At 34.1% G+C, this 18,905-nt stretch overlaps 1 protein-coding gene across 1 annotated transcript in view; it reads left to right on the top strand.

Moving 5' to 3' along the window:
* SLC35F1 (solute carrier family 35 member F1) overlaps positions 1–18,905 on the top strand; it is a 523,457-nt gene that overhangs the window by 478,240 nt on the left and 26,312 nt on the right. The window contains exon 7 of the mRNA XM_003769385.4: positions 3,960–4,114. Coding sequence (XP_003769433.1) covers positions 3,960–4,114 — 155 coding nt within the window. The remainder of the gene's footprint in view (positions 1–3,959; positions 4,115–18,905) is intronic.

Raw genomic sequence — 18,905 nt, 5'->3', positions numbered from 1 at the left:
TGTCTCCCACCAATGCTCAGATTAGAAAAGCAATTTCTTCCTGTTGTATTCATCTGAGATTCCAAAGGTGAAGCCAAATACATTTCCATGCATATTTATACGTTGATCATGCAAGAAAGGTTTTAACTTTTGCATTTTTAATGAGCAGTAGTAAGGCAAATAAATTATAAAAAGCATGAAACTCAAGGGCAAAGAAAATAATTTTCAACTTTTTATTAGGGGATATGGATTCTTGATGGAGAATCCAAAAGCTTATATGATATAATTAAAGTCTGAAACATTCACTGTAGGACTGCTACCATGAGCAGTTCTGTGACTAATTCAGCTTCCTCTCCCATGATACTACACATTAGAGGGGGCTGTTGGTTTGAGCTTTCCTCCAATATCATTTGCAGTCATTGAGAGAGAGGGATGAAGAGGCAGAAAGTAGATCTGATCCAAATTGTATTTCATCAAGGACCCAAAATGTATTTAGGATTCATACTGTGTAAAAACTCCTCCTGTGAATAAATCACATTTTTTCTTTGGAGGCCTCATAGGGCTTTGTGGTCAAAGAGATATTAAGTGTAGCTTAAAATGTTCTTCTATTAGAGCATAGAAGTCCAGAGAATTTGGATTAAGCCATCTGACTAGGCCCTAGATCAGAAACATTTACATTTTTCATTTGGAAATGTTAAATTCGATTTATCTTTATTCTATCCCCATGTTGCCAGAGCTACTGAATGTTATTATGTCTAATGCTTTGAAAATAAGGGAGAGTTTTTTCTCGATGGATTTGTTGGTTGTTTGCATCAATATTACTAGGTGGAGAATGATAAACGAGTAACTGAAATTTAGTACAAAGACACAGCTACTAGCGATTTCCCACAGAATTAGTATGCTATTGGAGACTAGGGCTGACCAAGCCAATCCTCTGGTATTTTAGATTTGAGATAGGGATGAAAAGAAACAGTAAAAGTGAATTTAACAATGAATAAAAAGAGATTTATTTAGCCATAACAATGAGAAATATAGTCAACAAGATACTCCCCAGAGAAGCTTTATTGACTCAATTGAGCAAAGACTCAGGTGTTGCCTATGTTGGTCCAGTAGTCAGTCATTAGAAAAGTCATGGCTTTTTATACTCAGATGACCCAAAAACAACATCAGTTGAATAAGCCTTTGATCCCTTGAGTCAAAATAGGCCTTGAGGATAGTTTCAATACTTTTTAGGAAAAGAACTAATCCACCTCTCATGATAGCTATTCCTCCTCCTACTCAAATATATAATTGCAGATATAAATGAGAAATTGACCCCCTAGATTTTTAAAGCAGGTTCATTTTCTCTTTATCATCTCTGTCACTCAGCAGGCTCTCTCAATGCATCATAGAATTTCTTAGAATTTAAGAATTGATCTGATGGACATGACTCTTTCCAACAATGAGATGATTGAGACCAGTTTCCATGATCTCAAGACAAAGAGAACCACCTACATCCAGAGAAAGGACTATGGGAACTCAGTCTAATTCACAACATAACATTCTCATTCTTTTTGATGTTGTTCGCTTGCTTTTTGTTTTCTTACTCATTTACTTTCCTTTTTGTTCTGATCTTTCTTGTGCAGCAAGATAATTGTACAAATTTTCATATATATATATATGTTAAACATATATATAACATATAAAATATATGTTAAATCCTATATATATATATATATATATAGGATTTAACATATATTTTAGTAAGTATAACATATATTGGATTACTTGCCATCTAGGAGAGGAAGTAGGAGAAGGAAGGAAAAATTTTAAACACAAGGTTATGCAAGAATCAATGTTGAAAAATTATCTGTGCAAATGTTTTGAAAATAAAAAGCTTTAATAATAAAAAAGGGAAAAAAATTAAGAATTGAAAGGATTCCACCCAACAATAATCTTGTTCCATTTGGTTCATGAAAGAAATCTCCAGTAGATCATACCTGTCAAAGTTATCAAAACAAACTCTGCTTAAAAATATTGAAGGAGTAGAAACCCGCAATTTCTCAAGGTATCTCATTCCACTTTTGGAGAGCTGTAATTATTAAAGTATTATCTTTTGCTTTTTTCTGATATAATGCCTCAATTGGTTTCTTTGTAACTGCCACTCATTGCTCCCTATTCTGACTTCCCTTAAGCCTAAAAGAATAAGCTAATTCTTTCTCCACAGGCAACCTTACAAATAGTCAAAGGGACCTATTACTTCTTCCTAGCATCTTCTCCTCTTCAAACTCAGCTTACCCAATTCCTTGTCAAGTCCTCATGACAAAAGAGGATATGCAATCACTGAAAAAAGATTTACTTCTTCTTATACAGAAATGGGAAATTTCTGGTAAATCCCAAGACCTATTTCAATTAATTTGATCTTTGTAGATTATAATGCTTCTCAGACCTAGAAGAAATGTATCTCATATTCACAGGCTGAAAGTCACATGACCCATGAAAGGGACAGAATTATAGTGATAAAAATAAGAACCTTGGCCTATAATTTAGTTTTTTGATAACTCAAACAACAAAAAATTATTAAGTACCTACTATGTCTTAGGCACTATTCTAAGTACTAGATTTATAGCCAAAATGTACATTTTACAGTAAAAAGTTTTTCAACTTTGATAAAGTTTGCTCTTCTCAGCAATACAAAGATTTAAGGCAGTTCCAAAAGACTCATGATAGAAAATCCCATCCACATCTAAAGAAAGAAGTATGGAGCATGAATGCAGATCAAAGCCCAGTATTTTCACTTTTTTTATTGTTTTCCCTTTTATTCTGATTCTTCTTTCACAACATAACTAATGTGGAAATACTGTACATGTATCACCTGTATTAGATTGTTTGACATCTTGAGGAAAGGATGAGAAGGGAGGGAGAGAAAAAAATGGAAACCAAAATATTATGAAAGTAAATGTTCAAAACTAAAAAATTAAAATGAAATAAAATCAATCTATCAAAAAAGTGCATTATATAATACATAATGCAACATTCTGTGCAAGAAATGTCCTCTAGACTTTATTATTCTTATTTTAAAAATAAGGACACTAAGGCTCTGAGAAATGCTGTGATTTGTTCATGGTTATACAGTTAGCATGTATAGAAGATAGCACTTTAGATAGGATGCAGCACTTTAGATGCACAGAAGCAAATGATCTTAGAGATTATCTTATCCAGCTCCCTTTATTCTTTAGACGAGAATACACTCTGGGTGTGTTCCACTACACTATACAGACTCCTGAACCAATTTTATGTTAATTCCATGTCTAAGACTGGCCATTCTTTCATACTGCCAGTATTTAGGTATCAGGCAGCCATTCTTTCTTTTCCTCAAATCTAACACACCTTCTTCCATCACAAAGACTTTGAATAGGTTGTCCTCCCCTGCTTGGAATGTATCCTCCCCCCCCCCGCCCCCCCCCATCTCTTAGAATTTGTAGTTCTTTCACAACTCAACACAAATGCCACCTTTTACACAGACCCTTTCTGATTTCTCTGCTGTCACTGCCATCCTTACAAAAAATTTCATACATATATTTATTTCACATAGATTATTTCATATGTATATATTTAATATAGATTTCTTCTATGTATTTATTTCATATAAATTTACATATGAAGATATCTCCTTGGAAAGAATGTAATCTCTTTGAGGGAAGGGACTATTTCACTTTTTTCTTTGTATCCTCAGTAGTTGCAAAAAAAAAAAAACATGATTTTTATTAGAAGCAGTAGAGAAGTCCTCATTCAGAAATTAATCATTTTAATAGCCTTGGCTCTATGCTACCAAAAAAAAAAGGAGAGAAACAGTAGGAGCAAAGCTCCTTTTAGGGATGATAGAATAGATCCTGATTTTTTCCTCTATTGGTTTCCACCTTTCTTGCCTCCCAAATAGCCCTCATACCCTGGAAAGGGTGCCATGGTTGATTCACTCTGCCCTGTGCTTGCTCCCACAGGACTGTTGTACGTTGGCTTCAGTGCCTGCATGTTTGGCCTGTACAGCTTCATGCCAGTAGTCATAAAGAAAACCAGTGCAACATCTGTCAACCTCAACCTTCTCACTGCAGACCTGTACAGCCTGTTCTGTGGATTGTTTCTCTTCCACTACAAGGTGAGTAGAGCTAAGAACTTTGGAAGAAACACTCTGTTGGGACATCTTGCTGGTAGATAGGAATGAAGCTATCCAGGAAATTTGTCAGTCATCTCAGTGGTGGACCATCCTGTGTACGATGATGTTTCCTAGGACTTTTGTCCCAAAGCCTGTGCACATCTGCCTTTTAAGCTCTATGAGCAGCAGGAACAAGAAAACTATCCTATAGATTTTTGAATGTACCATTTTCTCCCCATTTGCTTCTGATTAGTTACAATTTGAAAAAAAGAGTATAGTATCCCTTCCTGCTTTCATTTTATTAATACCATGGCTCCTGATTTTATCAGTATGCCTTCCACTATTACATATTTCATTTTTTATCCTATGTAATTCTTTTTTATGTTTTCTCACTGTCATCTGTGGGGGACCACCAAAACTCTTGATTCTGAATGTGCCCTGGAGAAGCCCTTCTTTTCATTGTTTTAATATTCTAAGGGCATCTTAGTGGCATCCGAGATTTCACAGGATCAGAGGGCCCAGAATTAGAAAGAACCTTAGAAATAAAAGATTTGTATACTTACAGGCAGAAGAGACTTGTGAGGACCCTGGGTGCCTCTATTTTTACAGGGGATATAACTGAGACCCAGATTGAGGGGATTTTCATACTGGAGGTAAAATAGGCACCCAAAGTGCTCCTAATTCTAAGGCCAGTCAGAGATCCTTCCACTTTAGCACTGTGCTTTAAACCTCACTGCCCAAAGTAATACTCCCTCTGCCCTTCAACACTGGGTCAGCCCTATGTTGTCAATTTGAGAGTGGATGAAGAGGAATAAAAAATATCAAGACCTAATTCAGATACTGTGTTATAGGAGAAAAAGCACAGGTTCAGAAGTTAAAGGTCCTGACTTCAAATGCTACCTCTGATGCTTGCTACCCACATAACTATGGGCAAAGTAACTTCCCTGGAACACCACGAGTCAATCATTCTCTTCCTCTCAGGGAACCTAGTCTGTGCCAAAGATCCATACCTGCTTCTGACCTCTTAAGTAGCCAGCAGAATAGATGTGACATCACTGTGGTTCCAAGGAGCAAAAGGGATAGTGTACTAAACCTGGAGACCAGAAGACCTGATGGTTAGTTGTATGATGCTGGGCAAGTCACCTAACCTTGTCTGTCTCAGTTTCCTCATTTGTAAAAAGAAGATAATATTGTCACCTGTCTGAAAGGATTATTATGAGGATGAAAAGAGATGTTTATAAAGTACTCTGCAAATCTTAAGAGCACTGCATAAATGCCAGTTATTCTTATCATTAAATAGTCCAGCCCCTTATCTTTTCTGAGTTACTACATTCACAGTCTTCCTTACTTCCTTAGACAATTATCAAAAGGATGCTGGTTTTGAATTTTAGAAGACCTGGCTTTTGAATCCTGGCCCTGATACTTAATATTTGTATAAATTTGTTCAGTCATTTTTCAATTATGTCTAATTCTTCATGAGACTATTTGGGCTTGTTTGTTTATTTGTTCGCAAGAATACTGGAATGATTTCCCATTTTTCTTTCTTCAGTTCATTTTATAAGTGAGGAAACTAAAGCAAACAGTATTATGTGACTCGCCCGTTATAACACAACTAGGACTATCAGGCTAAGTTTGAACTTAGGAAGCTGAATCTTCCTGAACACAGGCCCAGCACTCTATTCAAATCATGTAATCTTTCTGGGATTCAGTGTTCTTACCTGTAAACAAGATGAAATAAAAACTCTTCCAGTGAGGTCCTCAAACTTTTTAAATAGGGGTTATTTCACTGTCCCTCAGACTGTTGGAGGGCTAGACTATAGTAAAAACAAAAACTTTTGTTTTGTGGGCCTTTAAATAAAGAAACTTCATAGCCCTGGGTGAGGGGGATAAACGTCCTCAACTGCTGCATCTGGCCTGCAGCCGTAGTTTGCGGACCCCTGTAAAACTTAGCACTTAACTGATGAACTGTCTTGTATTGTTCTCTGTATATTCTAAAGATGCAGCTAGGTGACAGTAGATATAGCAAGGGAAAAATGAGTCTAAATGTGATCTCAGACACTTCCTAGCTATGAGATGTTGAGTAAGTAATCTCTGCCTCAGTTTCCTCAGTTGCAAAATGGAGATCATATAGTAAGACCTATCTTCCAGGGTTATTTTGAGAATAAATTAGATAAAATCTATAAAGCACTTAGTACAGTGCCTTACACATAATAGGAGATTAATCAATGCTTGTTTCCTTCCTTATATTCTATTTATTTTATCTACCTCTGATAAAACAAGTTAAAATCCTATTCAGTTTTCTGGGGTTTTTTCTGTTTTATTTTTGAAAATCTATCTTATACTTTATAATTATATCTTCAGGAACAGATCAGAGGGATATATCTCTATTCAAACAAGACATAGGATTTTAGATTGAGAGTTGGAGAGGACCTGAAAAACCATCTAGTATAATTCTCTCATTTTACAGTTGAGGAAACTGAGATACTTATGGTTAAGTTGCCTGAGGTGATCCCAAGGGTACATGACAGAGTTAGGGTTTGAATCTACGCCCTCGCATTACAAATTCCACACAATTTCTACTGTACACACTACCCCTCAAATCAAAGGAGAGGGAAGTCTGGTAGAAAGCAGTGGAATAGAAAAACATAAAATGCTGAGCTGCCACTACTTATTACAAAGCTATCCTTCTTGCAGCAATGGTTTTATTGGAGTAAAGCAAGGATCCTCAAACTTTTTAAATAGGGGGCCAGTTCACTGTCCCTCAAACTGTTGGAGGGCCAGACTATAGTAAAAACAAAAACTTTGTTTTGTGGGCCTTTAAATAAAGAAACTTCATAGCCCTGGGTGAGGGGGATAATCATCCTCAGCTACCACATCTGGCCCACGGGCTGTAGTTTGAGGACCCCTGGAGTAAAGTATAATTTTAGGAGTGATTCTCAAATCTTCTGGTCTCCCCCCATACTATTAAATATATGTGTTATTTAATATCTTGTTGATTATGCAATTTTATTATTAAAATTATTTTGACCTTAGAAGCCCCCTGAAAAAGTTTTGGGGATCCCCAGAATCCACAGACTACATATTAAGAACCAATACACTGTAATATTTGCCCTGCAATATTTATTTGCTGCCACCAGGTGGTAGAAGAGAATCATTCAGTCCTTATCCAAGAGCATTCTAAATAGAAATCAACAAATTTACCCATTAATTTGTTATAATAGTCTTGTAAGGTCAAATTAGTAAACAATGCAACTTAGGAAATTTAATCATTAAGATACGGTAGCCAAAGATATCTAGTGCTAGAACTTTTGGGTTATTTGGGATACTTATTTTAATTATTTTATTTTTACATTTAAAGTATTTACATGTTACCCTGACTCCATGAGAAGATTCTTATAACAAAGTGAAGCAATTAAGAAAAATTGATAGAGTTACCTCATCTGGAAAGTACATGTAACATTTTCAATCTGTAGGAATGACCCATCACATACATAGACACAGAGCTTCTCTTATTTTACTGGCTTTTTTAGTTAATAGAAACCTATTTTCTCTCCCTCCCATCCCTATCTCATTGAAAAAAGAGAAAAGCAAAACAAATTATTTACAAAAAATTCTTAACCAAGCATTTATTCAAAAATATATATTTGTAACATAGATTTTATATAAATATAACATGTAAAAATCTATATAAATCCATCACCTCTCTCTCAAGAGGTAGATGGCATGGTTCATCACTGATCTTTTGTCCTCATAGATGGTCATTTTATTGCCCACAGTTCTCACAGATTTCCAAGTTATCTTTACAATGTTATTTTATAAATTTTTTTGCTTATTTCACTCTGCAACAGTTAATGTCTATTTCATCATTTTTTCTTTACTAGTCATATTTCACCACATTAATATTGTACAAATTATTCAGTCATTCTTCAATAAGTGGTCATTTTTCTATTTTTTTGCTACCACCACAAACTGCTATAAATACTTTTGTATATAAAACATTTTTTTTCTTTATTCTCTTTTGGGTATAGTTCCACATCCTCTGTGACTTCAGTATTTGCAATGATGCCTCTCAACAGTTCAGTTTTCTTAAATCCTATCATTTCTTCCTCAGTCACACATAGGGATTGTCACAACTTTGACCCCACCATTACATCAAATTTCTCTATCACCATGATATTCATTTCTGAACTTTCCCTCTCTCAAAACCATCTCCTATTCTTTCTATCCAATAAGATAATATTGATAAAATGCTTAGCACATAAGATCTAGTATATAAATATTTATTCCTTCCTCCCATACTTTTCCCTCCCTTCCTCCAAAACCTATTCATAGAACTATTCTTTCTTGAAATTCAATCTATCATCTTCCACTGATGTACTCATATCTCTAGCTGAATATCCCGAATGAAGTCTATATAAATGAAATTCATGATCTTCCCTGCCCTCTAGGAAATTTTCCCTTTGTACACATTCCCCTATTTCAATTGAGGGTCCAAAATCTTTCTTTTGCCTAGGTTTATAATCTTAGGATCACCTTTGACTCTTTTCTTTTTACATAACCTCATAAACAACTTGCTAATTTAACACAAAAATCTGAACCTACCTACCTATGTAATTCTGGCTTACCCTTGGGTTCAATTTACTCAAGATAAAATTGATTTGCAACCTCTTACCCTCCTAGCAGCTTTTCATTTTTAGCACTGATCTATAGTTTTTCCTTTTAAGTCAGGGGATCAGCATGGAAGGAGAGATGCGACCCTTTTTCAACGCATCCATGCTTTTAATTTATTTTGCCCAGTAAATATCTGACTATTCCTTAAGTGAGATAAGATTTATTTCATTCTCTCTCACAGTCACCAGGGTTTATTCTAGCTATCGTCACTTTTTATGCAACTATATGATATTGTATTTTCAGTATAGTATTTGGCTTATTGAATGTTTATGCTTTCATTGGTTTTTCTGATAAATGTGAAAAGTTGAAAGCGTTCATTTTCTGGGAATGTCTTAGAGTTAAAAATTTTCTCCCATTATGAAAACCTATGGGGAAAAAATCAGGAGATATGACTGTAGTTTTTTAACCCATGATTGAATCAAAATTTTTCCAAAAATAGTCTTAAAAAACATCTGTTTTTCTGTGGTGTTTCACTAAATTTAGCTTTACCATCAGGGATACTCTGTTCCGTTACCCATTCATTTATTTGTTTCCTTGAAACTAACTATCCCTTCAGTAGTAGAAAAGTGTACTTTGAGAGATGAGGACCACTGTCACAGATATTTTTTCTATCATAAATTAAATAACTAAATGAAATTCTCTTATCTAAGATTGATTATTCATTTTGTGTTGTTTTCTACTTCTGTAAAATCCATTCTATCTCTAGCCTAATGGAGGCAATCTCTTCTGTTCTTAAGACTTAACACATTGACCAGTCACTCAAATTCCCCTTCCCCATGAAGTGAATGACCTGGTTCTAAATTAGAATCATCTGAAAGGTATAGGGCTCCTTGAAGAGTATCATTTTATGAGACTTTCAAAAAACAGTTAGATTCTTTTTTTCTTATGCTACAACTTTTATCACCTGGCAGCAATATTGAACTTGGAGCAGTAAATCTATAAGAAATCCATGGAAAGTACAGGAAATGAGCTTTACTAGGCTTCAGAGACTCCAAATCAAATGTAGAGAGATTTATATTGTAGCTTTTTTTCTTTTATATGTCAGCTTTTAGACAAAAACCTTGGCAATTACTATAGACAAGTCCATCAAGACAACACTGACTTGAGAATGCACATAGATCATGTGAAGAATCTTGTTTTCTGTCTATACAGTAATAATACAGGTTTATATAGACACTGTGCTTACTTAAGCCAGCTATGTTAACAGGGCAAGTCCTACCAAGATAAAAACTCTCTTCCCAGGATTCTCCTAGCTAAGTATGGCTGGTCAGCAAAAGGTTGGCCACCAAGTGATAAATAGTTTGACCATAGCTATTCATGAACATATCTACAAAGTCAGAGAAGGCTTGGACTTTGCATAGACTTAAAGGAGGATCCATATCACTGAAATCACAAATATTATTAAGATCATCTCTACAACATGAATCATATGAGAAAAGACAATATAGCATTGTCATGAGAGAAATTGATTGGGAAAGACTTCAGTTTAATTCCAGCATGACATTGAAAGCAAATCACTTAACCTCCATAGGAATCAATGTCTTTATCTATATAAAATAGGGAGGAAGGTAGTATAGGATGGCCTATAAAGTCCCTTTTAGCTCTAAATCTATTAATTGAGCTGAGGGAACAAATTCAGGCCTTTGATGTTGAAAATAATTAAATGCCTCAATGTATATCTTATCAATTATTTTTTCATCTCTAGTGCTCTTAAAACAGAAAAAAAAATTCATTTTTTTCTTCATTCTCAGAAAAAGTATATATACATACTCCAATATTAGGAAGATTCTTACATTTTGAATTAGATCTATGATTTCTCCAACATAGATAGATCTTATTGTTTGTCCTTTGTGCTCAAAGAGGGCCAAAGTGACATCATGATGTTGAAGTCAGTTCACAGCTGTGGATGATCACACCTGATATAAGTTCAGAAAGATGGCTCTGAAAGATAGATGATGATTATAAATACACATCTTGATGCAAGTTCAGAACGCTATACAAGACAGATAAAGACATATAAATATATAGCTATATACATAACACACATAAATACATATACACCAATATAAATTCAAAAGGAGTCAGCATAGATCATCTGAAAATAGGTATATAATAAGGTAAGTAGATAACAGACAGGAAGACAAGCAGAACAAGCATACATCAAGGGCCTACCATGAGTCAGATTATGTACACTGTGAGTGAAGAATACAAATACAAGAAAACTAGCCAATCCTTGTTTTAAAGGAAATTCCATTATAATGAAAAAAAAAAAACTATAGAAAAGGGATCTTGAAAAGAAGGTGGGGAAAAGGGAAAAATGAGTAGGGAAATCCTCATGAATAAATTATAATGGAAGGTTAGGTAAGCTCGTTTGAGAGCACTTGGAGATTAAATGACTTGCCCAGAAAGACACAAACTATGTATGAGACACAGTGACCCAGGATATCATGGCTCCAAGTCTAGTTCTCCATATGCTGCTCCATAATGCGTCAGATGACAGACATGAACTTAAAGTGCACTGTTTCTATTCTGAATTTTAGCCTGAAGTATAGAACCCTTTGCTTGATTCCCTGTTCTGAGGCAGCAATCTATCTGCCTTCTATTTCTTATCTTGCCATGGTCTGACCCTTAGTCCTACTTTCAACATCATGAACTTTATAGCTGGTCTCAATGATTTCATTAACTTCCTCTGTGTTTTTAACTAGCTGTTTAATTGAAAGATGATATTAGAACTTTAGAATTAAATAGAGAAAACAGTTCTGTCTTCACATCTTTCTATCCCATTCTCTAAACCAAAAAACCAATTAAAACTCAATCCCTTATATGCAAATAGAGAAGTTCGTAGATTTTAGTGAAGAAGAGGAGGAAGAGAGGAGAAGAAAGAAGAAATTAATATAAGTAATCCAGGAATTTATTATTCAAGTAAAACTGTTAAATTTCTCCACTAATATGCTCTTTCATTCAAAATAACTCACCAACTTAGGAAGAAGTGAAAACCAATATTCTATGTTGCCTTGAGGAAAGTAACTAACTTAAAATTTTCTATTACCTTATAGCCATAGTTTAGTGTCATTGCTGGATTACTTAAATAGTCATGGTTGAGAAACCTAAAAGAAATTTTTGTTAATTGTATTCATTTAAAGTTAAAGCACCAAATCATAAAGACTTATTTCTCCTTAGGCTCCCCAGAAACATGCTACTTAGTCAAAAAGCATGGTGGTTCTGATTTCTGAGTACTTTGATTCCATTGGATCTTCCATTTGAACTATAATTTCTAAGGAGAAAGGGGTCATCATGACAAATTGAATTCCCATGCTGGAACTTTAGTGTGTTATGCAGATATTCACTGCTGACAAAAGAGAAGCTATTTGTCCCCCACAAAGAATTTCTGGTTTTCTGAAAAATGCAATCAACCCAAGATTTTTAGCATTTTAACACTGTCAATCTTCATCAGGAAACTTTCTGCATGTTTCAATCCCTTCATTCTTATGCTAAATGCTTTTTTTTTCTTTGAGATATTATAAGTGATTTTTAACCTAAAAATCTTATTATATTCTCTACTCTTTGCCAGGAATTCTGGTTATAAACTCTGCTATGAAGTCCAAAGACATCATATTCCATCATTTGTCATTGTGCCAAGCACTCTAAATTATTCCATACTGACAAGCTCATCCTACTATTTGTTACATAGGATTTGGCAGTGAAAATTCAATTGCCTGGAACAGGGCAGTAGTTTTATTAAAATATGATGCACTGAATTTGAAAGGCCATAATTCTTTACTTATAAATAGGAATGGCAGATAAAACAACAGAAAAGTAGACCCATAAATGTAAAGTAACAGGGAATAGGCTAAAAGCTCCAACAGTAACTAACATGCTATATATATCAAAATCTTGACCATCTTGGGCAATCCTTAAATTTCAAGAGGGAAGTTGCTCTCTACTGACAAAATTGCATGCAAGAATTCCCATAAATCCCTTATAGAGTAATCATTCATTCATTAAATCTGTCAACAAAATAGCTATTACATAAAAGAAATTGCACTAGACTCTGAGATCATCCAACATAATCTGCTTCTTTTCATGTATTAAGAATAATAATACAGGAGACAGTTAGTTGGTATAGTGGATAGAGCAGCCCTGAAGTCAAGAGATCTGAGTTCAAATGTGACCTCAGACATTTAAGATTTTCTAGCTGTGTGACCCCAGACCACTTTACCCCAATTGCCTCAGCAAAACAACAACAACAACAACAACAAAAGGCTGTCTTTTTGTTATCTCTCTACTTTCTTTGTGATTTACTCATCTCCTTTTCCCAATCATTCATGTACTTAAAGATATCTTTTATTCAATTTCTTGCACAGAAGTTATCACTGGTCATCTCTTGTTATTAGGGTCACCTGCAATTTTAATTTTCCAAGATAGTGGTTAAAGGGTTCCTCAGAACAAAGGATCTTCATGACACTCAAAAGTTTAAAGTTATTCCTATCCTGACTTGTAAATCCCATAATTCTCATACTCAAATTGCTTACATTTGTCATAAAATCTCACTCTTCTTAATCTCTGTTGCTATTTTATAGGTTGCCACTGAATAAAATTATAAGCAATTTTATTTGTGGAATTGTGGGAAGTAAAAGCCAGAATGTCCATAGTTCTAATCTGTTCAGTGCCATTAGCATCCCTTCCTTGTCAGGGCACTGCTACCCTCCCCTCTTGGTGATAGCCATGTAAAAAATCTACTGAACTTTCTATTTAAAGAATCTATTTTTTAAAAAGCTGTAGCCTTTGTGCACATGCTGCCCTTGTACATAAATGTAACTATAAATGGAAGATTTCAGAACTAATACTCAGACGCCCACTGCCTTTTTTCATATTTATCACATGCTTGATTACTCAACACCAGAAATGTGAAGGGAAGAATTGAAATAATTATAATTAAAGGCCAAAGGCCCTTCACCTGCAAATATCCAGAAGAAAGAGGGGGAAAGTACTTAGGTCTTCATTTTCCACATCCCTCATAGCCTCTCTCAGGCAAATCTTTTAAGTCACTTCCATTGTCCAGAGGAGAGATGCAGAGATCTTAGGGATAATATTATGAGGCTAAATTGGAATTATATCCTGACTAAATCCCACCATATCTTTCCTCTTGTGGTCTCAAGCTATCCTAGCATCCTTTCCTATCTCCATGAGAATCAATCAGATTACTGAGCTCCAGATCTTAAACAAATATTCAGGACTCAAAGGGTCCTAGTAAAGAAATATCGATAAGAACCACATGAAACTCTTTTTATGTCCTCTTTGAGACTACATAAATTATTATATTTGAAGTTCCACTATTTGGAAATGAAACAAAACTGCATATAAATGTTGATTAAGAGATGGCCATGTATTTTTCAGTGTTAACAAAAAAACAGGAAAAATGCTCAAGTGAAAACAAGGTTATCTGTTTTTATCATAAAGTTATAGCTATGTTGTAGCTAACAAAATGATCTATCCCCTTTAAAACTCCAAATATCTATTTATAATCATCTGGCTACTTCTTTATAATTTGGTCATAAGTTATCTTTTCAAGACTCAAATTCTGAGAATTATACTTAGAATATGAATTTTGTTGTTCACTTCCCATCAGTTTTATCCCTGAAAATAATGTCAAGAAGACCAAGTTACACATAAGGAGGGACAATATTCTGCAGTAACTATGTGATGTTCTTAAGAGGACTATCTTTCATTTAAAACTTTCATGCCAAATGCCTCTTTAAAAATACATAATTTTGTTCTGAAATGGAAAGGATTGAGTTACCTTAAATAGCAAGAAATCTAGTAAAACTTTCAACAGAATTTTATAAATCAAGGAGAGTCCTTGAGTCTATGTCATTGGTTTTGATAGGATTTTTGCAGGAAATTTTCAAGGAAGAACCTATCAAGCTCTTGAGAAATTACATCCTTTCAGAATCTCTCTTGGCAAAATTAAAATAACTGGCTAAAAAGTGAAAATGTTAGTCTTCTCAAATCATACATATATCCCATACACTGCATACATGTGTATGTTATTACTTTAGAATGCTTATAAAAAAGCATTACTTTATGTGATGACAGAAACACATAAATTGAATCTCAGAGTTTTCTGAGAAGTTTAGGTAACCCATTTCCTTTCTCTGTCAAAGCCATCTTGTGCTCAGATTTATTATTCATAAATCATCAACCAGTTAATTGTGAAATAAGTTATACCTGGCAATAAAAATGAGTGTGCTATATAATAGACTATGACAGTCTTCTCCAAGTTATTCCCAAGCCTTCAACACCAAGAAATAACTATGTCATATGCTAAGTATGTCATAAAAGTTAATCATAAAGACTTCTAAAGGCTATAAAAATGATTTTACAAATTGCTCACAATTTCATGTCTGTAGACATTGTTTCAAAAGACTGACAAAGTTATTGAAGAACAACTTTAAACTCTGACATCTCGAGGTTTAGTGATTTTAAAAAGACTGTATGTGTTTGTCTTTGGTCAAAGGACGTCTGCTACATATACCTAATATAATCTTTTATGGGTATCATCATTAAGATTGATTTGTCCATTATAAATTTAAAATATATAAGTTGGTCCATTATAAATTATAAATATATAAATTATAAATATAAATTATAACATTTGTCCATTATAAATTTATCCATTCATTTGGCTCTAAAAAGCAGAACCAATAAATCAATTAAAATAACAAACATGATCTAAATAATGACCCCTGCCTGGGCTTGAAGAAAGAAGGAATGGATCAAATAGTTATTATTCAGTAATATTCATATCGCACTCCTCACAATCTCATTTGGGGTTTTCTTGGCAAAGATTTGGAGTGGTTTACCATTATCTTCTCCAGAACATTTTACATTTGAGGAAACTGAGACAAAAAGGATTAAATAATTTGCCCAGCTAGGAAGTATCTGTGACCAGATTTGAATAAAGATATTCTAGAGACTCTGTGCCTGGTGTTCTATCCACTTTGCCACCTACTTGCCTGAAGCAGTTAGATCAGCAGTTAAGAAAAAAAAAAAGCTTCACATTACAAGGTAATGAGAGGCTCCTTCCATGTTTTCAGACAGTGAGCCTATGTGTTCTTTGGGGATGGCAATCATAATATCATTACTATATTTTTTCTCTTATGGTCCCAGAATTATCGTCTTTTGAATGTAATATTGTATACTGACCCAGCTTTGAAGAGAACTAATCCTTTTCTATAAGAGATCTTTGTGTCATTTGGTCATTTCCTTTTCTATCTCTCTACCCAAATACACATATTCTCTTTTCCTTCTATCCTCTGTTTCTCTCTACATATATATGTGTGTGTGCACACAAATGAGAGAGACATAGAAAGTGTGTGTATTTATATTTATACATGTATATATGCACACATCTATGTTTAGTTATTTATTTGTACATATTTTTTAAATTTCAGAATATTGTACAGCTATATGGAACAGAAGTTGTGATTTTCTTGTGCTAGGGTCATTTACTTATAAAGCCTTAAAAGAAAATTATCATCTGGGGGTAAATTGTACTAGCAAGACAGTTTGGTATAAATTGAGAAGGAAAAAACAGAGTTCTCAAGAACTAGATTACTTCTTATGGAATAGAATACTAAAAAAAAAAAAAATGGTGAATTTTCACTAGAAAATAAATGGAGAAAAACTTGAGTCTGATGATAGACACTTGGTGATATTTTATAGCCAAAGAATAAGAAATGTCTTGGAGAAATTGACTGCTGCATAAAAAGTACCTATCTTCATGCTTGATTGAAAAATATATTTCCAACTGCCTGCTTTGGTTTGTGTCTAGAATCATACCATAATACTTTTTGAGAATATACACCTCTGTGCTATCTAGCTGCTCTGTTTGGATGGTAGAGGTATTCTTAACCTGTATAGAGGAAATTCTATACTAGATTGGTGTCTTTGAAAAATGTGAATGTAGTCCACACGGCAGAAGAAAAAGCAAAATTCCTTCATCTAACAAGAGAGATAACATATTAAAGTGCTTTGCAAACCTTAAAGGGATATATAAATACTAGTTGTTATTACTAAGTGGCTGCCCCAAGGTTACCTATGTTGTATCAAAGAAAAAACTTGAACATATAATCTCCAAAGCCAGTGATCTTCCCATTTTAATCATAATAATAGCATTTTTAAGGGTTTGTGAAGCATGTTACAAATATCTCATTTGAACCTAATAACCTTGAGAAGTAAGTGATAAAATTATCCCCATTTTACAGACAAGAAAACTGAGAAAGAGGTTAAGTTTACTTGTTTAAGGTCACACAACTTATAAGTGTGTCTGAGGCTGGATTTGAACTCTAATTTTCTGATTTCAGGTCCAGAATTCCATTTATGGTACCATACAGCTCCTTGTACTACAACATCTCATTTGCTGGAAGATCAAATAATTTCAAATAAGATCATGTATTTGAAAAGATTTGGAAAAAATATATACAGGACACCCAGATGGTACAGTTTTCATAACCAATTTAGAAACTGTATTCTTCTGAGTTCTACTTAGAATTATTAATTATTTCAATCCTAGGGAAGGGAGCAAAAGAGAACTCCATGGTGTAATTTTGTTAACAATCCAGGGGAAAGATCCTAATATCTGAGGAACAATTTCACATTTGGCTTTTCACTAATGCAAATACAGTCAATTCCTTTATAATCTATGCTTTGAAAATGCAAATATGTTCTAACACTCATGATATAATAGGGAACATAAGGTATAAATCAAACTTTAACTTTCTTTCTGAGAAATGGTCAGAATTCAGGAAACTGCCCCACTTCACAATAACTCACAAGTTGCTCCTCTCACAAGCAAACTTCAGGTCTTTTTCAAGGTAAAGTGCCATATTTGTTATATATCTTAAGGTATGATCTAAAGATGAGCAGTAAAGGATGGTCCACACTATCCCTCCTTCACCTTTTGCCTTAGTCAAGGACCCCAAAGGCCCAGTCTTAGCTGGCCCAACTTGCAAGATGTTTTGCCTGCCTATACTAAGGATGTTGTCACTATTTATTATAGTATTTTATATACTTTTTAACAATTTATCATGAATAAAACTGTGCTATCATTTGAATTAGGGTGCAATCTTTTTATTGTGCTACTAAGGAAATTTTTGAATGTTGTACCCCTCAACCTTATCTTCCTCATAAGACTTGTAGGTTTTATTGTGTGATTCTGCATAAGGTGGTACTTCAGGAAATGTATTTATCACATTATGGCAGAACTGACTATAGATGATACTGACCCTAATGGGACTCTTGGTATAAATTCCCATTTATAAAAGAAAAAAGAAACTAACATTTATATAGTACTTTATGGTTTGTAGCATTTTCTTCCAAGAATAGAGAGACATTAGAACATGCACATCTAATTAGTAGTGAATTAGTAGGAGGAAGTACCTGGTCTAAGATTAATCAGTTATAGATAGTTGGACTCAAAATGTTAACTTCAATTATGGAATGAGGAACTAATTATTAGAAGTAGATGGTATTTTAATGTATTGCTACCTGCAGTTATATGATTTGTGGTCAGTGAATAAGTAGATGATGCAATTATTATCAAACCCATTCAATTCCAAAAAATGTTGAGAACCACTATTTTCTGAATCTTCTAAGATTCCTAGTGAGTCTTTAATTAAGAATGTATAACTTTGCTTGAAAGAGAAAGCTTTAGTAAGAACCACCTAACTCAATACAAATATATATAAAATGACTCCCACAAAATAACAAAATTATTTACTATAATCCTAAAATATGAAACAATTATTTCAGAAAAGGAGATATAAATTAATTATCATTTAGTACTGTTCCTCAGTCCAAAGAGACCTGTCATTCAATTATCTTAGAATGGAAGAAGAATTAAAGAGTGATATAGTATCGAGAGAGAGAAAAACAGAGACAGACAGACAGAGAGGAAGAGAGAAAAAAGGAGAGGAAGAGGGAGAGAGAGAATTAACCATGGCTTGTCTTAAAAAGTGAGTCTTAAAGTCCTGACAACTTTCATCCAAGTCAAGTCACATGCAAGAATCCATGTCTATACCCCACCCCACCCCCAGTGCAAGAGAGGTAATATTCCCTGCAT

Source organism: Sarcophilus harrisii, chromosome 4, assembly GCF_902635505.1.
Source record: "Sarcophilus harrisii chromosome 4, mSarHar1.11, whole genome shotgun sequence".
NCBI classification, from domain to species: domain Eukaryota; kingdom Metazoa; phylum Chordata; class Mammalia; order Dasyuromorphia; family Dasyuridae; genus Sarcophilus; species Sarcophilus harrisii.
The sequence above is the reverse complement of the archived record's forward strand: the minus strand, read 5'-3'. Positions and strand labels throughout refer to the sequence as shown.